The sequence below is a fragment of the Calonectris borealis genome, chromosome 33, assembly GCF_964195595.1.
Source record: "Calonectris borealis chromosome 33, bCalBor7.hap1.2, whole genome shotgun sequence".
Taxonomy (NCBI): Eukaryota; Metazoa; Chordata; class Aves; order Procellariiformes; family Procellariidae; genus Calonectris; species Calonectris borealis.
This window is the reverse complement of record NC_134344.1, coordinates 1,036,114-1,059,870: the sequence shown is the minus strand read 5'-3', so window position 1 is coordinate 1,059,870 and position 23,757 is coordinate 1,036,114. Positions and strand designations below refer to the sequence as shown.

At 59.7% G+C, this 23,757-nt stretch overlaps 4 protein-coding genes across 7 annotated transcripts; 1 reads left to right on the top strand and 3 right to left on the bottom strand.

Annotated features, from left to right (window-relative positions):
* Window positions 1–110: 110 nt before the first annotated feature.
* Window positions 111–2,814, bottom strand: PPP1R11 (protein phosphatase 1 regulatory inhibitor subunit 11). Its single transcript, XM_075134704.1, has 3 exons — window positions 2,459–2,814; window positions 1,085–1,193; window positions 111–993 (listed from the first exon to the last, which is right to left on the bottom strand). The coding sequence occupies exons 1-3, from the start codon at window positions 2,525–2,527 to the stop codon at window positions 743–745; spliced, it is 429 nt and encodes a 142-aa protein (XP_074990805.1). The 5' UTR covers window positions 2,528–2,814; the 3' UTR covers window positions 111–742.
* A 720-nt stretch (window positions 2,815–3,534) lies between these two features.
* Window positions 3,535–5,707, bottom strand: POLR1H (RNA polymerase I subunit H). The gene is given in 6 exon segments (XM_075134730.1): window positions 3,535–3,626; window positions 3,729–3,838; window positions 4,554–4,654; window positions 4,743–4,772; window positions 4,775–4,873; window positions 5,638–5,707. Coding segments are annotated over 5 exon segments (363 nt in total). The 5' UTR covers window positions 4,872–4,873; window positions 5,638–5,707; the 3' UTR covers window positions 3,535–3,601.
* A 438-nt stretch (window positions 5,708–6,145) lies between these two features.
* On the top strand, window positions 6,146–11,428 carry MGAT1 (alpha-1,3-mannosyl-glycoprotein 2-beta-N-acetylglucosaminyltransferase). 2 transcript variants are annotated; one of them, XM_075134663.1, is made up of 3 exons: window positions 6,146–6,231; window positions 7,485–7,736; window positions 9,806–11,428. In XM_075134663.1, exon 3 carries the CDS (start codon window positions 9,835–9,837, stop codon window positions 11,170–11,172), a length of 1,338 nt encoding a protein of 445 aa, XP_074990764.1. In that variant the 5' UTR covers window positions 6,146–6,231; window positions 7,485–7,736; window positions 9,806–9,834; the 3' UTR covers window positions 11,173–11,428. The 2 variants fall into 2 exon arrangements, with proteins under 2 accessions (XP_074990764.1, XP_074990765.1); XM_075134664.1 differs by lacking the exons at window positions 6,146–6,231; window positions 7,485–7,736 and adding an exon at window positions 8,581–8,683.
* Window positions 11,429–19,389: 7,961 nt separating this feature from the next.
* LOC142074187 (E3 ubiquitin-protein ligase TRIM7-like) lies at window positions 19,390–23,754 on the bottom strand. 3 transcript variants are annotated; one of them, XM_075134705.1, is made up of 7 exons: window positions 23,025–23,754; window positions 21,435–21,530; window positions 20,686–20,898; window positions 20,584–20,606; window positions 20,363–20,478; window positions 19,932–19,991; window positions 19,390–19,829 (listed from the first exon to the last, which is right to left on the bottom strand). In XM_075134705.1, exons 1-7 carry the CDS (start codon window positions 23,106–23,108, stop codon window positions 19,654–19,656), a joined length of 768 nt encoding a protein of 255 aa, XP_074990806.1. In that variant the 5' UTR covers window positions 23,109–23,754; the 3' UTR covers window positions 19,390–19,653. The 3 variants fall into 3 exon arrangements, with proteins under 3 accessions (XP_074990806.1, XP_074990807.1, XP_074990808.1); XM_075134706.1 differs by lacking the exon at window positions 23,025–23,754 and adding an exon at window positions 21,826–22,350; XM_075134707.1 differs by lacking the exons at window positions 19,390–19,829; window positions 19,932–19,991 and adding an exon at window positions 20,110–20,293 and having other exon boundaries at window positions 20,335–20,478; window positions 23,025–23,709.
* Between the last annotated feature and the right edge of the window lie 3 nt (window positions 23,755–23,757).

The window sequence follows — 23,757 nt, the reverse complement described above, 5'->3', positions numbered from 1 at the left end:
GGGGGGTCAGAAAGATTTGGGGGGGTCAGGCAGTGAGATTTGGGGGGTACTGATTTGGGGGGGTCAGAAAGATCTGGGGGGGTCAGGCAGTGAGATTTGGGGGGTACTGATTTGGGGGGGTCAGGCAGAGAGATTTGGGGGGTTGTTGATTTGGGGGGGTCAGGCAGAGAGATTTGGGGGGGTCAGGCAGTGAGATTTGGGGGGGTTGTTGATTTGGGGGGGGTCAGGCAGAGAGATTTGGGGGGGCTGTTGATTTGGGGGGGTCAGAAAGATTTGGGGGGTCAGGCAGAGAGATTTGGGGGGGGTCAGAAAGATTTGGGGGGGTCAGGCAGTGAGATTTGGGGGGTTGTTGATTTGGGGGGGGTCAGGCAGAGAGATTTGGGGGGGCTGTTGATTTGGGGGGGTCAGAAAGATTTGGGGGGTCAGGCAGAGAGATTTGGGGGGGGGTCAGAAAGATTTGGGGGGGTCAGGCAGTGAGATTGGGGGGGGTCCTCAGGAGCTGGGGGGGGGTTCAGGCACCGATTTGGGGGGGGCTCAGGCATTGATATTTGGGGGGGGTCGACCCCTGAGCTGATGGGGAGGGGGGACGTGTGTGATTTTTTGGGGTGGGGGTCAAGCCCAGAGTCAGTATTTGGGGTTGGGGGTCCTGGGGGGCAGGGGGGGGTTGGGGGTCAATAAGGGGGGGGTCTGTGTCCATGGGGGGGTCCTGGGAGGGCCCCCCGAATCCTCCCTAGGGGGTTCCTCAGTGCTCCATAGGGGCGGGGGGCCCGGGGGGCAGCGCTTGGGGCCCCCCCCCACCCCCCGTTGCCCCCCCCGCAGCCCCCCGCCGTCGTCCCCGCCCCCGTTTATGTCCCCGGACGCAGTGGAGGTGACCGCAGCCTTCGTCCCCCGCCCTGGGCGCCGCCACCGCCTCTTCCTCCTCTTCCTCCTCCTCCTCCTCGCTCTCCGTCGAGCTCTCCCCGAACGCTCGCGGCTTCTCATAGATGCAGCAGCCTGGGGGGGGGGGGGAGGGACACGACGAGGGGGGTGTCAGGGGACAGAAGTGTCCCCAGGGGGGGACAGGGGTGTCCCCAAGGCCACTCACACTTGGAGGAGCGGCGGCCCAGGTGCTCGTTGTCAACGGTGTCACTCGACCACTCGACTTTCTTGTCCGGTTTCCGCTTGCGGAGCTTCAGGGTCAGGCTGCGGTTCTCCTGGGGGAGGGGGGGACAGGGGTGTCACCGGCGCGGTGACACCACGGGCAGGGCCACCCCTGTCCCCAGGAGTCCCTGCTGTGGGCTCTTGATGCTGTCCCAAAGTAGCTCTGGTCGTGTCCCCTGATGGGGTGTCCCCAGCGCTGTCACCCAATAGCCCTGGTCGTGTCCCCAGTGTTGTCCCTGTCCCCTGACGCTGTCCCCAACACTGTCACTGTCCCCTCAGTGTCCCCAGCACCGTCCCTGTCCCCTGATGCTGTCCCCAACACTGTCACTGTCCCCTCAGTGTCCCCAGCACCGTCCCTGTCCCCTGATGCTGTCCCCAACAGTCACTGTCCCCTCAGTGTCCCCAGCACCGTCCCTGTCCCCTGATGCTGTCCCCAACACTGTCACTGTCCCCTCACAGTGTCCCCAGCACCGTCCCTGTCCCTGATGGCGTCCCCCAACAGCCCTGGTCATGTCCCCAGCACCGTCCCTGTCCCCAGCACCGTCCCTGTCCCCGACACCGTCCCTGTCCCTGTCCCCAACACTGTTCCCATCCTTGACACCGTGTCCCCCCCGCCCAGCCCTGCTCACGCCCCCTGACGCTGTCCCTGTCCCCCCTCCTGTCACCCCCCCCCCATATGTCTATAGACCCCCCGCTGTCTATACCCCCCTCTCCCAGCTATTTACCCCCCCCCCCCCCCCAGGTATTTATACCTCTCTGGAGCTTATAGCCCCCCCTGGCTGTCTATACCCCCCCAGCTGTCTATACCCCTTCCATATCTATAGCCCCCCATGGTACGTATAGATCCCCCCCAGTGTCTATAGTCCCCCCCCGGGTATTTACAGCCCCCCTTCAGTATCTATAGACCCACCTTCATATGTGTAGCCCCCCTTGGTATGTATAGCCCCCCCCAGTATCCATACCTCTCCCCGGTATCTATAGCCTCCCTCTCAGTATCTATAGACCCCTCCCTGGTATCTATACACCCCCCCCCCCCCCGAATCTATAGGCCCCTCTCGGTATCTATAGACCCCTCACAGGTATTTATAGCCCCTCCCAGTACCTATAGGCCCCTCCCGGTATCTATAGCCCTCCTTCAGTACCTATAGGCGCCTCACAGGTATTTATAGCCCCCACCCCAGTATCTATACCCCCCTCCTGCTATCCATAGCCCCCTTCCCCGGTATCTATAGCCGCCCCCCTCAGTACCTATAGCCCCCCATGGGTATCTATGCCCCCCCTCCCGGTATCCATAGCCCCCCCCCTCCCCGGCCCTCACCGGCTCGGCGGCGCCGGTCTCGGTAACGGTGGCGGTGCCGCAGCCGCCGCTGTCCGCTGCCTCCGCCATGGTTCCAGCCGGGCGGAGCGGTACCCCGGGGCGGGTTGGGGGGTCCCGGCCACCACCGAGCGGCGGGAAGGGCCGGGGAGCGGCGGGAAGGGCCGGGCCGGGCCGCTCTCGCCGCCACCGCCGCCCCGGTGCAGCGCCCACCGCCGCCCCCAACCCCCACTTCCGGTCGGCGGCGCGAGCACTTCCGGTAGGTCCGCCGTACAATGCACTCCCCCGCTGCGGCCGCACTTCCGCCGTACGGAGGCGGCGCGGACGGGGCAGCGCGCATGCGCAGGGCTGCCAGGCTTGGGGGGGGCAACTTGGGGGGTATATAGGGGCTGGGGGGGGGCAGGTAAGGGCTGAGGGGGGCATATAGGGCTTGAAGGGCCACTTCAGGGGCTGAGGGGGCAACTACGGGCCAGATAATGCCTCAGGGGGCAACTCAGGGGCTGGGGGGTGTAGTTTGGAGGGACAAAATGGGGGCTGGGGGGCAAATAGGGGCCAAAGGGGCAGTTTGGGGGGTGTAGATAGGGCCTGAGGGGGCAATCCAGGGGCTGGGGGGCAATTCAGGGGCTGGGGGGGCAGTTTGGGGGTCAGATGGGGGAGCAGAGAGGGGCTGAGGGGGTAATTCAGAGGCTGGGGGGCAGTTTTTGGGGGGGTTAGATGGGGCTGGGGGGCAGATAGGGGCTAAGGAGCAGTTTGGGGGGGTCAGAGAGGGGCTGAGGGGCAGTTTGGGGGGTCAGATGGGGCTGGGGGGGCAGATAGGGGCTAAGGAGTACTTTGGGAGGGCAGATAGGAGCTGGGGGGGCAGTTTGGGGGGGTCAGAGAGGGGCTGAGGGGCAGTTTTTGGGGGGGCAGATGGGGTTGGAGGGGCAGTTGAGGGGCTGGGGGGGTAAATAGGGGCTAAGGAGCAGTTTGGGGGGGGGCAGATGGGGCTGGGGGGGCAGATATGGGCTAAGGATTAGTTTTGGGGGGGCAGATAGGGGCTAAGGGGGGGGGGGCAACTGAGACACCCCCAAACGCAGCCCTGAATAAAAACCCCGGGGGCTTTTATTACCCACGGGGGGGGGGGGGGGGGGGGCGGGAAATACCCCATCAGGAATCCTCCTTCTCCTGAAACCTGCGGGGAAAGGAGGGGGGCGGTTATGGGGGGATTAGGGGGGTCCCCCCCATGGCTCGGGGGGGGGGGGGTGTTAAAATTGGGGGGGGGGGCGCCCCTCACCGGCAGCGGGGGCAGGTGTAGAAGACGGTCTGGCCCTCGTCGGCCGAGCGCATCTGCCGGGTGCGGTACGCCATGCCCTCGTGCCCGCAGCGGGGGCAGCGCCGCTCCACCTGCCCCCCACCCCCAAAATTTTGGGGGTTACCTCCCTGCTCTGGGTGGGGGGGGGGGGGGCTTGACACCCTCTCCACCCCACCCCGGCTCAGGGTAGGGGTTAAACTTGACCTTGGGGGGGGTAACCCCCAAGTACCCTGGCCCCAAGGAGTTTTGTGCTTTGTATGGGGGGGGTTGGGGACCCCATTTTGGAGGGGGGGGGTCCCATCCCAGTGGGGTTTTACCCCCCTCCCAGAGGTGTTTTGGGGTGGGGGTCCCCTCCCAGTGGGGTTTTAACCCCCCCCCATGGGGTTTTGGGGTAGGGGACCCCTCCCAGTGGGGTTTTGGGGTGGGGGTCCCCTCCCAGTGGGGTTTTAAACCCCCCCCCATGGGGTTTTGGGGTAGGGGACCCCTCCCAGTGGGGTTTTGGGGTGGGGGTCCCCTCCCCAGTGGGGTTTTACCTCCCCCCCCACCAGGATTTGGGGGTGGGGGTCCCCTCCCGGTGGAGTTTTGGGGTGGGGCTCCCCTCCTGGTGCGGTTTTCCCCCCCTCCCAGTGGGGGTTTTGGGGTGGGGGTCCCCTCCCAGTGGGGTTCCCCCCCTCCCCAGTGGGGTTTTACCCCTCCCAACAGAATTTGGGGGCGGGGTGCCCTCCCAGTGGGGTTTTACCCCTCTCCAGTGGGGTTTTGGGGTGGGGGTCCCCTCCCAGCGGGGTTTTGGGGCCCGACCCCCCTCACCAGCGGCCCCTCGAGGTGGGGCGCAGGATCGGGCCCCCGCCCCGCCGCAGGCTCCAGCCGGTTGAACTCGATGGTGCTGCGGACGGCTTTCCCCTCAAAATCTGGGGTTACAAAAAAAAAATGGGGGGGGTCAGGGGGTTTGGGGGTGCCTCCAGAGCGGACCCTGGGCCCCCCCCCGCCCCCGCTGACCGGCGGCGTGGAGGGCGAAGGCGCAGCGGGGCAGCGGATGGTGCTGAGGGGGCCCGGCCGGGGCAGGACGGAGCCGCACTCGGGGCAGAAATCCAGGCAGGACTGGAAGCAGGAGGGGGGCAGCTCCATGGCTGGGGGGGGGTGGGGAAAGGGGGGGGTTTAGTGACCCCCCCCATTGCCCCCCCAATTCCCCCCCCCATTGCCCCCCAATCCCTCCTGCCCCCCCCATCATCCCCATTGCCCCCCAGTCCCCCACCAAGCCGATGTCCTCCATCACCCACTGCGCCCCTTGTTGAACCCTGCCCCCCCCCAGGACGCCCCCATTGCCCCCAGCCCCCCAAATTACCCCCCATTCCTCCCCAGCCCTCCCATTGCTCCCAGTCCCCCCCCATTGCCCCCCCAGCCCTCTGTTGCCCCCAATTCCCCCCCAATACCTCCTGCCCCCCACCATCCCTGTTGCTCCCCCACTCCCCCCCAGCCCTCCCACTGCCCCCCCATTGCCCTCAGCCCCCCCAATTCCCCCCCATTGCCCTCAATTCCCCCAAGCCCCCCAATACCTCCTGCCCCCCATCATCCCCAGTCCCCCCAGCCCTCAAATCTCCCCCATTTCCCCCAGTCCCCCACCGACCCAATGCCCCCCACTCCCCCCCAGCCCCCCCAATTCCCCCCAGTCCCCCAATCCCCCCCCAGCCCCCTCACTGACCCCCTTTTGCCCCCAGACTCCGCAATTCCCCCCCATTGCTCCCAGTCCCCCTCCCAATCCCCCCAGCCCCCCAATCCCCCCTGCCCCCCATCATCCCCATTGCCCCCCAGCCCCCAAATCTCCCCCCGTGCCCCCCAATCCCCCCCCACCCCCCATTGCCCCCCATTGTCCCCCAGAGCAGACAAGTCCAACCTCCTCCCCGGCGCCCAGAGCGGCCGGAGCGCGCGAAGGGGAACCCCCTCCAGCCCCGCCCCTACGCGCCTGCGCCGCCCCGCCCCTTCCGTTACGTCACTTCTCCTCCCTGCCTTGAGGCGTTAATTAAGGGAGACGCCAGGGATTGATTAATTAAGCTGCCATTAATTGATTAGCGGAGTCCCCAGGGATCGATTAATTAAGTCAGTATTAATTAATTAGGGAAGTCCCCAAGGGATTGATTAATTAAGCCGCCATTAATTGATTAGGGAAGTGCGGGAGGGGGCGTGGCTCGCCGGGAGGGGGCGTGGCTCGCCGGGAGGGGGCGTGGCCGGCCGGAGAGGAGGCGTGGCCGGCCAGTTGAGGGGCGTGGTTGGATTGGGGCGTGGCCCGACAGCGGGGGGGGCGTGTCTACCCGCCCCCCGGGGTGGTGGTGGGCGGTCCCCTGCGCCATCGGGGGTGTGGTCTGGCACGGTGAGGGGGGCGTGGTCTGCCAGGGAGGGGAGGAGTCGGGGGCGGGGCTTCGCCGTTGCCATGGCGTCGCTTCCGGTGCGGCGGGGCGGAAGTGGCGGGCCCTGCCGGGAGGCGCCGCTGGTACCGTTGGGGGTGGGGGGGCTCGGGGCGGGCAGCGGGGCTGGATCGGGCCCCTCGGGGGTGGGGGGCGGCTGGGGGGGTCCCCTTGTGGCTGGGGGGGGGGCCCCCGTCCCCTCCCGTCCCCTCCTGTCGCCTACAGGGGTGGAGGGGCCGGCCCTGTGCCCTGTTGGGGTGGGGGGGCCTTCAGTGTCCCCTATGGGGGTGTCAGGAGGGGCTGGGGGGGCTCCTCTGACCGCTATAGGGGTGTCGGGAGCGATGGGGGACTCCCCTAATCCCTGTATGGGTGTCGAGAGGGCTGGGGGGGCTCCCCTGACTCCTATAGGGGTGTCGAGAGGGGCTGGGGGGGCTCCTCTGACCCCTATAGGGGTGTCGGGAGGGGCTGGGGGGACTCCTCTGACCCCTATAGGGGTGTTGGGAGGGCTGAGGGGCTGCTATGGAGCTGGGGAGGCTCCCCAGGCCCCTATAGGTGTATTGGGAGGGCTGGGGGGGCTGCTATGGGGCTGGGGGCGTCTCCCCTGTCCCCTATGGGGGTGTCGGGAGGGATGGGGGACTCCCCTGTCCCCTATAGGGGTGTCAGGAGGGGCTGGGGGGGCTCCTCTGACCCCTATAGGGGTGTCAGGAGGGGCTGGGGGGCTGCTATGGGGCTGGGGGGGTTTCCCCTGTCCCCTATAGGGGTGTCGGGAGGCTGGGGGGGCTGCTATGGGGCTGGGGGGGTCTCCCCTGTCCCCTATAGGGGTGTCGGGAGGCTGGGGGGGGCTGTTATGGGGCTGGGGGGGTCTCCCCTGTCCCCTATAGGGGTGTCGGGAGGCGGGGGGGGGCTGTTATGGGGCTGGGGGGGTCTCCCCTGTCCCCTATAGGGGTGTCGGGAGGCTGGGGGGGCTGTTATGGGGCTGGGGGGGTCTCCCCTGTCCCCTATAGGGGTGTCAGGAGGGGCTGGGGGGCTGCTCTGACCCCTATGGGGGTGTCAGGAGGGGCTGGGGGGGCTCCCCTGTCCCCTATGGAGATGTCAGGAGGGCTGGGGGGAGTCCCCTATCCCCTATAGGGGCTGGGGGGGACGATCCCCTGTCCCTATGGGGCTTCCCTATGGGGCAGGGAGGAGGCCACCCCCCATTCCCTGCAGGAATTCCTCTCCCTGGGGATTTTGGGGGGGCTGCACCATCCCTGAGGAGATAGAGGGGGGCTGTTCCCTCCATAAAGGGGGGTGGGGGTGGGAGGGAATTTGGGCATTTTAACCTTTTCTGTCCCATTTTTAGAGCTCACCGGAGACACCCACCCCCCAAAAAACATGGCCGGGGGATGCTGAACCCCGCGCCAGCGGACGGACAGACGGACACAGCCACCGCCATGGCCTGACCCCCCCTACCCGCACCGCGAGGAAGCTCCGACGGGAGAGAAACGACGACTTCGTCCTCGATTCCCGAGGGATTCCCGGGCGGCTCTGGAAAAGTGGGGGGGGAGGGGGGAACCCCAGCGACCCCCCTCCCCCTGGAGCGAGCCGCAACCAGGTAAACCCCGAGGATTTTAACCCGGAGAGAGAAGGGAAACGTTTTTTCCCGGCTGCTCACCCTGTAATTCCCACTGGAAGGGGGTTAAAATCTCCAAAAAAAGCAAAAAAAAAGGGAAAAAAGTTGGATTTTTAGGAAAATTGAGGCTCTGGGGTGACGCTCGGCAGCGAATCCCCTGGGAGAAGGGATTGATTTGGCCCAAAGCGAGGGTTTGTTTCCATTGAGCCGCGTCGTTGCGGTTTATTTTGACGTCGCCCCGGCTGAAACGAAGCCAAAAAGGGGGAAAAATGAGGTGAAAAATGGGGGTGAAGGGATTTTCCGAAAGCAGCGCTCGCTTCCTCGGTCCCTTCCGGGTGGTTTTGGTGTTGCCGAGGCCAAAGCCGCTTTCCCCCAGGGTGCAAAAAAAAAAAAAAAAAAAAACCTGGATTAATTAAAAAGAATATTTAATGAAGAATTTTGGGGTGGCGGCACGAAACCGGCGGGCATTTGCCCGAAATCTGGTGGTTTTGGGGTCTCTGGGGGACGCTGTGGCGAGGGAAAGGAGCTTCAAATCTCCCCCAAAACTTTATGAGTCTCTGGGTTCACCCCTAAAAACCCGAGGGGAAAAAAAAACGGGGGGGATGTCGCTCCCCCCCCACAGATTTGGGGGGATTTTGGGGCGCCGGAGGATTTAAATCGATATAAATTATCGGTCGCTCGGAGTCTCCCCCGGAGCGAAGCCGAGGGCAGGGAAAATCCCCAGCTCTGCTTACTCAGCGCCTCGCCGCCGGCTTGTGCCTCCCCGACGAGAAACGCCGGGTGAAAGCGCGACCGAACCCGCCTTTTTGGGTCAAAACACCTGCGTTTTGAGGCAAAACACCCTCATTTTGGGGTTAAAAACCCCTCGTTCTGGACCAAAACACCGGCCGTTTGGGCTGCCACGAGGCTGAACCGCTTCCACCCCGCAGGTACGGCTTAACCCCAGCGTCCCCCTCCGCAGGGAAAGCGCAAAATCCCCTAAATTTACTTTTTTCCCCTTTTTTTTCCTCTCTTTCCTTCTCTCAGGCAGCTTTTCCGGGGCCAGACGAGCGTTTCGGGGCCGGGAAGGGGGAACTTTTGGCGTTACCGGCGTTTTCCGCCTTCACCCTTCCCCTCCCGGGAGGGAAAACCGCGGTGCTGCCGGGCTCACCCCCCTTCCTACCGCTCTACGTTCTTTTTTTTCCTTTTTTTTTCCTTTTAAATACCCCTTTTCCGGGTGTTTTTTTTTTTTCCTTTTAATTCCCTTTTTCCGCCCGCCAACGTGGCCCGCGGCGGCGTTAACCCTTAAGCCGCTTGCCCGCGCCGCTCCCTCACCAGAGTTAAGCAACCGCACGGTTTTTTTCCCCTCGTTCTTTATTTTTTCTCTTGTTTTCTTTTTTTCCCCCTCATCCCTATTTTTTTTTTTCCTTCTTTTTTCTCTTAATTCCCCATTTTTTTCCCCCCCTCTCCTCCCCTTTCCTGCCCTCGCTGACGTCCTGCCTCCGCCGGCAGGAGTCGAGCCGGGCTCCGGGTGAGTTAAAAACTTGCTGAAAACGCGACTTTGTGAGGATTTTTACGCTCAACTCAGATATTTTATTTTATTTATCCCTATTTTTCAAACAGAAACCGCCCCCATTTCACCATCCCCCCACCTCCACGGTGGCAAATCCTCACCGGAGCCGGCCCCCGGGTTAACGTTTAACGGGAGCGGACTCTGCCCCCCTCCTCCCCGCACCGGCGTTTGGGTTTGGGATTTATTATTTGCTTTTTTTTCCCTCCCTTATTTAATATTTTTGGGGTTTTTTTTTTTTTTTGTACCTCCGCGGCGCCGTGGCTCTGGGGCCGCGCGGTTTCGCTTCCTCCTCCCGGGGCGGGGTGAAGGGGGGGGGTTCCTCTTTTTTTTTTAGGGGTGGAGGGGGAGAGGATTTGAGGGTTTTCGTTGGATTTTTGGGGGTGACGCCGCCATGGGGGTGTCCCTGTCCCCCTCCAGCACCGGTTTGAGGGTGAAATTGGGGGGGGAAGGGGGGGTCCCCTCTGTTTTTAACCCCATTTCCTCGCCTCTTTTTCCCCAGGTCCATGGCGTGGGAGTGAGCGCTGAAGGATGCTGAAGAAGAGCAGTTTGGTGTTGTGGGGGGCGGCGCTCTTCATCGCCTGGAACGGCCTCCTCCTCCTCTTCCTCTGGAGCCGGCCGCCCTCCTCCGTTTCCTCCGACGAAGGCGACCGCCTGACGGCCGAAGTCATCCGTTTGGCGCAAGATGCCGAAACCGAACTGGAACGGCAAAAAGAACTCCTGCGTCAAATCCACCGCTACAGCGGCTTGTGGGGACGCCGGCGCGGGGTTCAAATCACCCCCAAACCTCCCCCGCCGCCCTCCCCGCCCCCGCCGCCGCGTCTCACCGATCCCGCCGGCGCGGTGTTACCCGTTTTGGTGATGGCTTGCGACCGCAGCACCGTCCGTCGGTGTTTGGATAAACTCTTACGTTATCGACCTTCGGCTCAACGGTTTCCCGTTATCGTTAGCCAGGATTGCGGTCACGCCGAAACCGCTCGCGTCATCGCCTCTTACGGCGACGCCGTGGCTCATATCCGACAACCCGATCTCAGCGATATCCCGGTACCGGCAGAACACCGTAAATTCCAAGGTTATTATAAAATCGCTCGACATTATCGTTGGGCGTTGGGACAAGTTTTCCGGACTTTCCGTTACCGCGCCGCCATCGTGGTAGAGGACGATTTAGAAATCGCTCCGGATTTTTTCGAGTATTTCCAAGCGGCGTTCCCGCTCCTCCTCGCCGATCGTAGCCTCTGGTGCGTTTCCGCTTGGAACGACAACGGGAAAGAGCAAATGGTGGACGTCGGACAAGCGGAATTACTTTACCGGACTGATTTTTTTCCCGGTCTTGGTTGGTTGCTTTTAGCCGAACTTTGGGATGAACTCGAACCCAAATGGCCGCGAGCTTTTTGGGACGATTGGATGCGTCAACCCGAACAACGTCGAGATCGTTCTTGCGTCCGCCCCGAAGTCTCCCGTACGATGACGTTCGGTCGTAAAGGAGTGAGCCACGGGCAATTTTTCGACCAATATTTAAAATTTATCAAACTTAACGACCGTTTCGTGCCTTTTACCCAACTGGATCTTTCTTACCTCAAAAAAGAAGAGTACGAACGTTCTTTTCTCCCCAAGGTTTACGCCGCGCCGGAGGTGAGGGTGGAAGAGCTCCAGGGGAATCGGCGGCGGGAGCTGGGCGCCGTCCGCCTGCAGTACAGCGGCCGCGATTCCTTCAAAGCCTTCGCCAAAGCCCTGGGGCTGATGGACGACCTCAAATCCGGCGTCCCCCGCGCCGGCTATCGCGGCATCGTCAGCTTCGTCTATCGGGGACGTCGCGTTTATCTCGCGCCTCCTTCGGACTGGACGGGTTACGATCCCAGTTGGAGTTAGCGGGCGTCGGGGAGAGGGTGCTGTTGTTCCCCTTTATTTTTTTTTTTTTTTTTTTCTTGGAGGGGTTTTTCCCCCTTTTTCATCTTTTTTTCGGTTGTCGTCGTCGTCGTGGTTGGTTTCGGTGTGGCTTTAGCGGGGAGGATTTGGCCGCTCGCCCGTCGCTTTCTCCGCTGCCGCCCTGGGGGGAAATTCGGGGCGAAGGCGGCTCCCGGCGGAGAAATTATTTTCCACAATAAAAGGCAAAAAAAAAAAAAAACCCTAAAAAAAAAACCCCAAACCCCCAAAATTCAGATTTCTTTTGCTACCGCTCCGCCGGGCTCGCTCCGCACATCCCAGGCCCTATATGGCCCTATAGGGCCTCGTCCCTATATCCAGCTCGACCCTGTGGGCGCTACGGACCATAAACTGACCTATGTGGGCCTGTACGGATCTATATGGGTCTGTACGGATCTATATGGGTGTGTACGGATCTATATGGGTCTATACAGATCTATGTGCGTTTGTACAGATCCATATGGGTCTATACAGATCTATGTGGGTTTGTACAGATCTATATGGGTCTATATGGATCTATGCGGGTTTGTACAGATCTATATGGGTCTATACAGATCTATATCGGTCTATGCGGATCTATATGAGTCTGTACAGAGCTATATGAGTCTATACAGACCTATATGCCCTGCCCCTGTATGGTCTCAACCCTATATTTCAGGCCCTGTATTGGGGATCTAGGACATGTATAAGGGACTGTGCTCTAGTCCCTATATGTGGCTGTGCACTCTGAGCCTTATGTATACTATATATATATATACACACGCTGTATTATATGGGGTCATATGGTCTGGGTTATGTCCATATAATGGGCTAGAGGGTCTGGGCGCTATATCCAGGCCCTATATCATGGTCCATATGCTCCCCTCGCTATAGTTATGCCCTATACCTGCTGGTCTATACGTTCTGCTCTATATGTTCCAGGCTTGGAGAACCGGGGATTTATACCCAGGTCCAGGGGGCATTATTTTTGCTGCTAAAAAGCCCCTTTTATGTTAAAAAAGCCCCTTTTTAGCCGAAATAAACCCTCAGACATGGGTTTTTGGGGGGGGGTTGGGCAGTGAGGGGTTTGGGGGGGGAGGAACATCCCGCTCGGCTTCGTTTTGGGGGGAAAAAGCCCCTTTTTGGAGCGGGGGAAGTTACGAAATGGAAGAAATGAAATTATGAAATGAAATTATTTCAATAAATTGGGATAAGAAGTGGGGAAAAGGGAGGTGAGGGGAGGGACTGGGCAGACTGGTGCCACTGGGAGGGATTTATGCCCTCCCCTCCCCGCAAGCAGGATTTGGGTTAAATCCGGGTGGTTTTAGGGATATTTTTGGAGCCGTTTCCTCACCCTGTGTGGGACCAGTTTCCTCCCCACCTCCACCACTGCTGCTAAGAACACCAAATCTTCTTATTTTCATTTAAAAGGGGGGCAGTCCTCCCCCCAAAAAAGGGGGTTTGGGGGTTTATCAGCATTTTTACCTCGAGGAGCCCCTCTTTTATTAACCAATTCCTCCCCAATTCGGGGTTTTTTCCCCAGGGGCACAGTTTGAGGGGGAAAAAATCCCCATTTCCCAGCACGTTGGCTGCTCCCCCCGGGGAAAATGCCCAAATCGGGACAAACCTCCCCAAAACCAGAGGTTTAAAAAGCCCTGACACCCCCCCTCCCAGTTTGCACTGGAACTGGATTTTGGGGCAAAATACGCCCAAATTGGTGTCTTTTGGGTATAACGAGCCGGTGATTAAAACAAAAAGTGCCTTCTGAGCCCCGTTTTTATAACAACCCGCCGATTATTAACCCCAATAGTTGCAAACCCGCCCCCCAAATCCGCCTTTTTCCACTTAAAATGGAGCCCGGGGGGGGGAGGTTTAACGCCCCCCGCCCTCGCCGGGGAACCGCAGTCCCCACTCAGGTCCGGCCCTTGGCGGCCGCCGCCCTTCGCCGGCTGCGCAGTCCTCACTCAGGTCCGACAGCAGGAGGGCTCGGGCGGGTGGGCCGGCGGGGGAAGGAGCAGCCAATGGGAGGCCGCGGTGCAGTGGAAAACAGCCAATCAGAGCGCGGCAGGCGCCTATAGAAGGCGGGGCAGGGGGGTTTGGCGGGAAACGAGATGGCGCGGGCGAAGCAGGTGGCGGCGGCTAAAAACCCCCCTAAAAACGCTCCTTCCCCAGCCCCAAATCCCCCCAAAACGCGCCCGCCTTCCCCGCGGGCTCCAGCACCGTGGAAAAAGCTCCGTCACTCGTGGAAAAAAACCCTTAAGCTGCTCCCCGTGGCTTTTTTTCGTGGGCTGGTGCGAGGTTTCTCCGTCATCCGGGAGGGTTTTGGGGTCCACGGAGCGGCTGTGGTGGCTCTGCGGGAGGGCTGCGAGGCGCATCTGGTGGCTCTGCTGGAGGAGTGGGGGCTGTGCGCCCTCCACGCCAAGCGATCTGCCGTCCAAACCGCCGACGTGAATCTCGTGAGGTGCCTTCGAGTGAAAAGAAGCTGATTTTCCCCCCCGCCTTGCTGGCGAGCGGGTTTCCAGGCCTGCTGAACTATGCAGAAAGGCGAATTTTTTGTTGTTGTTGTTTAGGCTTTATTTTTTTTTGCGTGGACTTTCAAATTAAACCTCTATCAAGCTTTTCAGAGGAAAAGCGGAAGAAACGGAGCGTCGGGAGCTTGTCTGTTGGAGCTGTGAAGAAGCACTTGGATTTATTCTCGACGCGAAGCACCGCCGGACCTTGCGCTGTAACGAGCTCTTGTCTTTCGAGGGTGACATCACCTACATCCTACCTCGCCGTGAACTGAGCGGGGAAATGACCAATTACACAACTGAGCTGGGCTGTAATTTGGGTTTAGCGGGTTTGTCAGAGGCTTTATTTAAAATTAGAGCCCTGAAGATGAAAGCAGCTGCCCTCCCCACTGCCTTTCCTGGTGGTTTCTCCTCTTCCTCGGGCCGATGGCATGAGTCTCTGTGGACGGGGAGGCAAATCTGGCAGCGGAGGCGGAGCGATCGGGCCTGTAAGAGGCAGAGACCTGCCCGGTCCTGCCTGCGCTGCCCGATAAGAGCGCTTTGTTATGTGGTTTAACCCTAACAACAACTTCCTGCTGTCTCAAGATACTGGTTTTGTTTATTTTTTTTTTCTCCCCTATTCACTCATAGGTGCTGAAATGGGGGGGATAAAATCCTGCCCGTGGCCTCTCGCGTCCCCGACAGCGATTGCGAAACCACGGGGAGGCCCCAGCCCGAGCGATCCCGGGAGGGCACGAGAATTGGTTTTATCCCATTTCCCCTAATTTCTCTGCGAATATGAAGCAGAAACTTTGCCGCTTGGAAAACCTTCCCACGAGGCATCCACCAGCAGCAGCAAAGCCCTTTTTCTTCCTCAAATTGAGCGCTCTTTTTTTTTTTTAGGAGGATTTTCCCTGTTTTTCTGGGCTGTATTTCCACTGACAAACAGTTGGGGAAACAAAAAATCTCTCCGTTTTCCCCTTGTATTTCCTCGTGGGGTAACGCCATGTGATGGGGGGAAAAAACCCAACAAAAAACCCCATTAAATTAGCAAAAAAAGTGCCTTGAGTGCAGCCCCTCTCCCCAGCCCTGCTCTGCTCTGGGCCCATGTGCAATTTCCTCCTCTCTCTTTAATTTTTTCCCTCCTCTCTTTAAAAAATAAGAATAATTAAATGGGTGAAAAACGTGCATTCAAGGTGGGTTTTGCTTTGGGAAGGGGCTTTGGGGTGAGCGCTGCAAAGCTGCGGTGGAAAGCAAGATATTCCTTTAGGTTTTTATCCTTTTCAAAGCTTATTTTCACCGGAGAACTGAAAAAAAAAAAAAAAAAAAAAAGATATTTCAGGGGAATTTGGAGTCTGCTGTTAGAGCAGCTTTAAGCCAAGGGTGCCAAGCTCCCGCCCCAGGAGGGAATAATGTTAACACACCTGCGTAATAAAATTAATTCAGGGAACCAAACCAAACCAGGGTCTTTGAGCTGGAAGTTTCACTTTTATAGAATATAGCCCACATAAAAATAATGAAAAAAAGAGGGAACTAATCAGGAATTATTAAAGTTATGAACAAGGCTGATAAACCAGTAAAATAAGTTGGATATTCCCCGGCAGAGCTGTAAAACCCTTGGGGCGCTGAGCCCCAAATGAATCCCGGGAAAACCACAGGCTTTTCCCCAGGAAAACCACAGCCGCCTTCCTCAGGGGAAATCAGAGGCGCTGCCCAACCCTCCCTCCCCGGCAAAAATAGGCAAAAGCGATGCAAAAACCCTCCGGGTCTTTGTTACCCCCGCAAAAACCCCGTTAATAGACCCAGATTCGCCCCTATGCGACGGGAGACGGGGGGGGGAGCCCACCTTCGCCGCGGGAGAGCGGATCGAAAAGATCTGTTCTCATTGGTTGATCGAGCGCAGCCAATAGGAAGTCTCAGGGCGTGCGGCGGGCCAATAGGAGGCGGAGTTTGTGATCCCCTCCTTTCCCGCTCTGCGTACCCGCGTGGGGGCCTCGAGGGCGGCGGGGTGCGGTGGAACGAGAGAGGGTGAAACGGGGGGAACCGAACCAAAAATCAATCCTGAGGTTTAAATTCTGGGGGCGGCTCTTCGGGCAGGAAAAAAGCAAACCAAAAAAAACCCCCAAAAGTTGTTTTTTGTTCTATAATTACTTTAAATATATTTTTTCCTAAAAAATGCCTACAACAGGGTTTTAATTAATGGCAAACAAACCTCCTTTTTAACTAATTTTTAGTTGTTTCAGGTATTTATTGGTCCTTTGCAAGAGGGATCTCAGCCTGTGAGCAGCTTCGGTGGCAGCAGGGGAAGGCGGGGCTGCTCTGAATATAAATATTCCAAAATCTATCTTTTTTAAAAAGTTTTTTTAATCTATTTGCATATACACAGCAGCAAACCAGCGTTTACGCCTTATTTAACTTTTATTTTTTGCTTCTAAGCAGCTCGCGGAGCTGCAGCGCTTTGGGGGGAGCGTGCGTCGCACCCGCTTGACTTTGGGGCAAACTTTTAGCATTTTGGGTTTTTTTTTTTTAAAAAACGGTTTCTCTAGGGCCGGGCCGCGAAGGGCCATGGCGGGGGCGGGGGGGGTGAACCCAGCTCTGACTCTTCCCTTGTTGGGGGGGGAGCTGCGGTTTGTTTGGGGGGGGCGGGAGCCCATTTTGGCGCCGGCGGGAGGGCGGGGCGGGGGGCAGAGGCGCGCGGAGGTTGACTCGGTTGCGTCCGCCAGGGAGGGGAGGGGGGATGAGGGCGGGGGAGGTTGACTCGGTTGCGTCCGCCGCGGGGCTATATAAGGGGCCGCCGGGCGGCGCTGTCGCGCAGTCGGAGGACGACAGGCGAAGGAGGAGGAGTGGGGCGGAGCGCAGCGGGCGGAGCAGCGCCTCGAAGCCGGCGGGCCGGCCATGCCGCGGGGTAGAGCCGCGCCACAGGCAGCCGCTTCGAGGGCGGCGATGTCGATGGAGCAGAAGCGTGGGCGGCGGTCGCTGTCGGATCTCATTCTCCGCGCTGTTTGCTTGTCCACGGCGCGTAAAGGTGCTTCGTTAGCCTTCATTAAGAAGACGGTCGCCGCTGAGGGCTACGACGTGGTGCGGAATGGGGGTCGTCTGAAGGCGGCGGTTGGTGCTTTGCTCGACAAAGGGTTCCTGCAGCGGGTGACGGGTAGCGGCGTCGCCGGTTCGTTCCGTATCGGCCGTGTCGGTAAGGAGCGAGCGGAGGGAACCGGGCGGCGCGGGAGGGCGGCCGGTGAAGCCCGTCAGCGCCCCGCGCGGAAGACGAGGGGACCGAGGCGCGCTGTTAAAGCCAGCGCGCAGCGTCTGAAGAGGTTGGGAACACCGCGGCGAAGGGCGGCGGCGGCGGCGGAGGAGGCGGCGGCCGGGGGCGCGGAGGAGGCCGGGGGTCCTGTGGAGGCGGTTGAGGGCGAGTCCTAGGAACGCGGTGGATGGAGCATTAAACGTTGAACCCAAAGGCTCTTTTAAGAGCCACCCCAGGGGGTTCAGCGGAGGAGCTGGTCACGGGGCGGACGCGGCGGCAGAGCGGGACGGTGCCGCCTGCCGGCAGCCGCGCCCGGAGGGGGAGGGAGCTGCTTCCCGTTACCCCCCCCCGCCCCGGGGCCAAGCGGCAGTGAAAGAGCTGCACCGCGGGGCGGCTCTTGGTGTGCGTCGTTATGAGAGTTGTAATGAGGGTAGCGTAAGGAGCGAATAAAAGGCTGCGCTGAGGGAAGGGAGGTAGTGAGGCGGTATTAGAGGAGCTGCACCGAGGGGTGGCCGCGATGGGCGAGGCGTGAATAAAGGGTTGCGCCGGGGGATGGCCGCTGCCCCGAGTCACTAAAAGAGCTGCACCGAGGGACGGGCGAGGCGGCATTGGAAGAGTTGTACCGAGGGGTGGGGGATGAGAGGCGGCATTAAAAGAGCTGTATCGAGGGGGTTCCGGCGCCCCGTGGGAGAGGGGAACCGAGGGACGGGCGAGAGGAGGCGGCGGCATTAAAAGAGCTGCACCGGGGGATGGCCGCTGCCCCGTGTTACTAAAAGCTGCACCGAGGGACCGGAGAGGGGTGAATAAAAGGGGCTGTGGTGAGGGGAGAGCGTCAAGCGGCATTAAAAGAGCTGTACCGAGGGGTGGCCGTTGCCTTGTGTCACTGGAAGAGCTGCACTGAGGGGCAGCCGAGCTGAAGCGGCGTTAAAAGAGCTGCACCAAGGGACGGGCGAGATGAGGCGGCGTCAAGAGTTGCACCGGCGGACGGCCGCTTCCCCGAGTCACTGAGGAGCTGCACCGAGGGACGGGCGAGGGGTGAATAAAGGGCTGTGGTGAGGGAAGGGAGAGCGCCAGGCGAGTCTTTTTTTAAAAGAGCTGCACCGAGCGGTGGGCGCCGCATGGAGTCGGGAGGAGGGCGAGGCGTCGATGAAAGGTGCACTCGGGGAGGGGATGTGTTGAGGCGGTGCTAAAAGAGCTGCACCGGGGGGTGGCCGCCGCCCCGTGGAAGAGCTGAGCCGAGGGACGGGCGAGGCGAGGAGGCGTTAAAAGAGCTGCACCGGGGGACGGCCGCCGCTGCCCAGTGTCACTGGAAGAGCTGCAGCGGGGGACGGCCGCCGCTGCCCAGTGTCACTGGAAGAGCTGCATCGAGGGACGGGCGAGCAGTGAATGAAAGGGGCTGTGGTGAGGGAAGGGAGAGCGTCAGGCGGCATTAAAAGAGCTGCACCGAGGGTGGCCGCCGCACGGAGTCACTAGGAGAGCCGCATCGAAGGCGAGGCGTTAATACAAGCTGTAGCCAGGGAGGGGTTGTGTTGAGGTGGCATTAAAAGAGCTGCGCCGAGGGGCGAAGATGAGGCATTAAGAGAGTTGTACCGAGGGGTGGCCTCGTGGAAGAGCTGAGCCGAGGGACGGGCGAGAGGCGGCGGCATTAAAAGAGCTGCACCGGGGGATGGCCGCCGCTGCCCAGTGTCACTGGAAGAGCGGCACCGCGGGACGGGCGAGGGGTGAATAAAGGGGCTGTGGTGAGGGAAGGGAGAGCGTCAGGCGGCACTGAAAGACGTGGCCCGAGGGGTGGGCACCGCACGGAGTCACTGGAAGAGTCGCGAGGAGGGCGGGGCGTCAGTAAAAGCTGTATGGCGAGATGGTGAGGCGGCATTGGAAGAGCTGCCCCGAGGGGTGGCCGTTGCCTTGTGTCACTGGAAGAGCTGCACGGAGGGCGAGGCGAGGCGAGGCGGCGTTAAAAGAGCTGCACCGAGGGACGGCCGCTTCCCCGGGTCACTGAGGAGCTGCACCGAGGGATGGGTGAGGCGAGGCGCCGTTAAAAGCTGCACCGGGGACGGCCACTGCTCCGTGTCACTAAAAGAGCTGCACCGAGGGGCGGGCGAGCGGTGAAGGAAAGGGGCTGTGGGGAGGGAAGGGAGAGCGTCAGGCGGCATTAAAAGAGCTGCACTGGGGGACGGCCGCCGCCGCCCCCTGTCACTGGAAGAGCTGCACCGCGGGACGGGCGAGGCGCGGCCCAGATCGAGCCCCCGCCCCCGAAGAAGCGGCGACTCCCCGCGGGGCCGGAGCCGGGAAAGCCCCTGGCGCGATGGTGTTCCCAATCAGGTCGGGCGGTTCTCGAGGACGTCGGTGCGTGTCCGCCGGCGCAGTTCTCAACCGGGTCCGTCTCCGCACCCACGGACCGGGTCTTGGTGTCTCCTCCCCAGCCCCACAGACGCAATAAATGCCTTAAAGTTTATCCTGCGCACTGAAAATTCTGGGTTTTAATTTCTCATTTGATTTAACGGCGAGCAGCAACACTTCAGCACCACAAAGACCGGCGTCAAAGAACGCGCACTGCTGGAGGTAAACTTGGAGCTCGGGCTTTTGCGGGATCTCCTGCAGCTTCCGCAGGATCTGAGCTGGGAGGGAAGCTCGGGTGTGAAACGATCCGTGTCTCGGGGGACACGGGCGGCACCCGGGTGTCCCCAGGGAAGGGCGGCGTCGCGTAGGGTCCGGCTACCGCGTCCGTGTCCTGCATCTCCCAGGGGTGACCCCCCCGCAGCCGCCGGCCGGCTCCTGGCCTCGCCGGGGCTCCCCGGCCGCGTCCCGCTCCTCCTCATCCCACCTCACGCTTTTTCTGTCGGCTAAGAGCTGCGGGAGAGGAGCCGCGCCGGGCTCCGGAGGCGCCTTCGCTGCGGGGGGAGACCCGGGCGGGTCAGCGGCAGAGCCCGGGGGTGGCCGAGGCCGTTGTGGGGGGCAGGAAGAAAAGGACAAAAAAAAAAAAGCCGCCTCACCCTTTTCTTCTGCGCTGGGGAAGTTCCACGTTCCCGGCTTCGCTTCGGGTCTCCCCGTGTCTGGAGGGAGGTGGGGGGTGAGCGTGGGGCTGTGCCTGCCGCTGCCTTCCCCTGAACAACCGCCTTTTCCTCCCGAAATAACTCTGATTTCTCCCAAAATAACTGAATTCCCCCCCAAATATCTCTGGGTTCCTCCCAGATACCTCTGAATCCTCCCAAAATAACTGAATTCCTCCCGAAATACCTCTGAATTCTTCAAAAATACCTTTGCTTTCTCCCGAAATAACTGAATCTTCCCAAAAGAACTCCGAATTCCTGCTCAAATAGCCCTGAATTCTCCCAAAATAGCCCTGAATTCTCCCAAAATAACTGAATTCCTCCTAAAAGACCTCTGAATTCTCCCCAAAATCCTCTGAATTCTCCCCAAATACCTCTGAATTCCCGCAGGGCCTCCTGGAGAGCGTCCCGTTGGCGGCGGCAGGAGCTCAGGTTCTTCTCCAGCTCCGTGGGGAGCCCGGAGGGGAGGTGAAGCCTCATTTCGTTCCGGCTGGGAAGAGAAATGATGGAGATGTGGAGACGGGATGTCGGCGCCAGGGATGTTTAACCCTCTCCGCTGTTGGGGTGATGAGGGGAGCGCCCAGGTGCCACGTACCTGCTCAGGATGCTCCCAAGATCCTAAAAAGGGAGGAAAAAGGGGGTTCAGGACCCCATGGGCAGCACTTTGCGGGGGCTTTTGGGTGAGGAGGGCTCTCACCTGGGGCAAGCGCTTGGCCTCCAGCTGCCCGATGAGCCCATGGAGCCGCGCGATCCCTTCGGCCACCCGCAAAGATTTTTCCGCTTGGGCGGCTTCGAAGGCGGCGTCCAGCTCCGCCAGCCGCCCCAGCACCGCCCGCTCCTTCTCCGTCAGGAACCGGCGCAGCCGCTCGAACTCGGCCCCGATGCGGCGCCGCTCGGCTTCGCTCGTCTCCTGGAGGAGAAAAAAACAACCCCTGCCCTGCGAGACCACGCACGACCCCCAGATCTGAATTTTTCCCTTTTAAACTAAAGGATAAAGCGCTTTGGTTGGAGCCAGGGGGGCTGTAACGCTGGGGATGCGGTTAATTAACAACCGGAGGGTAATTAAGCAGTTCATCCGATGTTTTTCCTTCTCCTTTTCCCTTCCCCGCTGCTGTTCCCTCTTTAGAGTTGGTCTAAAATCAAGCAGGGCCCTGGGAAGCAGGGGGGAGGGTTAATTCCATGTTAACGAACTTCCCTTTAGGATTTGATCTGGGATAAAAAATGAGCGGCGCCACGAAAATAAAACGATTTAAAGCAGCGATAATAAGCAGCTGCACATGGAGGCGGCGCTCGCCAAACCTGCCCAGGATCCGCGCCGGCAGCTCCGACCGGGTTTGTGGCTTCGCAGGGTGCCGGGACGCGTCACGGAGATGATCCCGCCTGTTTCTGGGGAAAAAAATACCCAAGGACCCGTTTGGGCTGCCGAAAGGCCGAGGGGACCCTTACCAGGTAATCCAGGCGTCGCTTCTCTTCGCTCGCTTTCCAGTCCAGAAACTCTGCCAACGCCTTCCTCAGGGATCGCAGGTGAGACTGGATTTTCTCCTGAATGCACCCAAAAAAAAAAAAAAATATTTGAAACAATCAGTCCGGCTCGTTTAGATAATCCTGCCTTTAAAATCTGAAATTATTTGGGGGAGGAAAGCAAATAATCCCCCCCCAAAAAAGCCACCTCGCTGCTTTCCCTTGAAAACAAGAATCAACTCGCTTTAAGTTTCTCCCACGAACGGGACCAGGTGCCGTATCTTTCCTTCCCCACCAAGAAATTAAAATATTTTTGCTCTGCGCCATTTTTGGGGAGCGGGAAGAGGCCTGACGGGTCGTAGGAAGACGATCTCACCTCGCAGGTCTCGGCGGGTCCCCCGAAAAGCTTCGTGGCCGCAGCCCGCGGCTGCTCGCCCATCGCCGCTGGCACCCGCGGGGTTTTCACCTCTTCAATACGGGGAGATGACGGCGGCGACGTCGCGGCCGGTCTCGGCACGGGGGTTTCGCGCCGCTGCTGTGGCCATGCTTCCCTCCCGGTGAAAGCGGCGCCGGAGGTTGGCAACCACGTGGGGCGAAGCCGCCTTCCCTCGAACCGCCCCTGGGTGTTCCCGCACTCGGCTCCCGGCACAACCGGGAAAAGCAAATTTCCTCGCCCACAGTTGGCTTTAAACGCTTTTTATCTCCCCCACCGAGTCTCATTTCCAGGCTTTGCTTTCTCCTCCCTCGCCTGGAAGCTGCTCCCACCCTCAGCTCCGCGTTCCCTTGCTCCGCTCCGCCGCGCGGAAGGGGCTGCGGCCAGATTTGGGGGGCAAAAATGTCACCAATTTCTTCCTTGTGCGGTGCAATAACGCACATTTCTTGACACCGCCTTTTTTTTTTTTTTTCCTCCCCTCCCTCCCCAACGCCTACGTTGAGAAAGTAAATGGCCCCAAAATGGGCACAAAAAAAAAGGAAAAAAAAAAAAAAAAAAGGTGCAATCGGAGGGTGCAGGAGGCGTCCGAGCGCGTCGCGGCCCCGTCTGCGGGTGGGAGATTGGAGGTCTCCTCCCTCCCCGGCCGATAAAAGCTGGCGGAGGCAGAGACGGGACCGAGCTTTCGCTGAGCCTGTGCCAGAGAAAGGGGGAAAAAAAACCCCAAGAGAGGGGGGGGAAAAAAAACCCACCCAAGTGGAGAAGCAGCTGGTGGAGAAAAAGCAGGCGGAGGAACCCCAAAACGGCACCAAGGAAAACCCTGAAAGGTTGGAGAGAGGGGAAAATCCCAGCGCTGCCGGGTGGGTTACATCACCCTGCCGTCTTTTGGGGGGGGAAAAAGGGAATTTTTGAGCGCGCTCCCCATTCCATCAACGAGAGAAGGAAAGCGGATTTACCCTTGCTTTGCCCTCGGGGTCTTTGTTTCGGATTTAAAGCTGTTTTGCAAGTGGTTGGTCGTGGTTATTATTTGCTTCTCGTCTACCCGTAATGATCGGGCTGGGGAAATTTGGGTGAGAACCAGCACGACTCCTGCTTTTCTCTTAATTTAAGGGTTCTTTTCCCACCTTTTTCCCACTTTTACTCACCCGCCTGCTGCTTGAATTCCCCTCTTCGCAGTTTTGCCCGGGGTAAGCACGCGGAAAAGCAGCAACCTCTTTATTTTTGAGCATCGCAGCGTGGTTTATTCAACCATTTTTGGGCTTTATTACTGATTTCCAGTGCCCTTGACCGCGGGCAACCGCTTGTTTGCACCCAAAGCCCCACGTCGGGTTTCGGAGGACGGATTCGAGGCCCTTCGACGCCAGCCCTTATCTCCCCCGTGCACATTTTCCCCGGGGCCAGCGGCAAATTTCTTCCCCTCTCGCAGGATTTCTCTGGACGCGAGAGAGTTGGACTGGGCTTATCTCAATTTTAAGGATTTTTCTCACTCAAATAAACCTTGTCGGGTTTGATTGCCCAAGAAAATGAACGGTGGAGGCAGAGATGGATTTAAGATGGATTCATCCCGGAGCCAGCACAAGGAATGGGGATTTGGGGGTATGATCCTATCTACAAGGTAGATGGGTCCATCCCAACGTGCTCCTCATGTTCCCTTCATAGTCATCGGGAAATTAATAGATTTAATCCGTCTCCGGGGGTCTTCCCATAAATCAACAAAGCTCCTTTGCAATTCTGGAGGAAAAATGGCATTTTCTTTCAAGTATTTTGATTAAATGCAGTGGTTGGACCCGTTTTCTGACATAAAAGCCGAGATGTGCCCATTTGTAGGATAATAATTTGCTTTTATTCTTTCTTTCCCCTTCCTGCGCCTCTAGCCGG

Coding starts and splice junctions, on each gene's coding strand:
- MGAT1 (XM_075134663.1), top strand. CDS start 9,835: ATGCTGAAGAAGAGCAGTTTGGTGTTGTGGGGGGCGGCGCTCTTCATC.
- PPP1R11 (XM_075134704.1), bottom strand. CDS start 2,527: ATGGCGGAGGCAGCGGACAGCGGCGGCTGCGGCACCGCCACCGTTACC. Junction 1,194..2,458: donor AGACCGGCGCCGCCGAGCCG/GTGAGGGCCGGG, acceptor CCCCTCCCCCAG/GAGAACCGCAGCCTGACCCT. Junction 994..1,084: donor GGGCCGCCGCTCCTCCAAGT/GTGAGTGGCCTT, acceptor CCCCCCCCCCAG/GCTGCTGCATCTATGAGAAG.
- LOC142074187 (XM_075134705.1), bottom strand. CDS start 23,108: ATGCTCAAAAATAAAGAGGTTGCTGCTTTTCCGCGTGCTTACCCCGGG. Junction 21,531..23,024: donor GGAATTCAAGCAGCAGGCGG/GTGAGTAAAAGT, acceptor GGGTGCATTCAG/GAGAAAATCCAGTCTCACCT. Junction 19,830..19,931: donor CCCCAGCGCAGAAGAAAAGG/GTGAGGCGGCTT, acceptor CTCCCCCCGCAG/CGAAGGCGCCTCCGGAGCCC.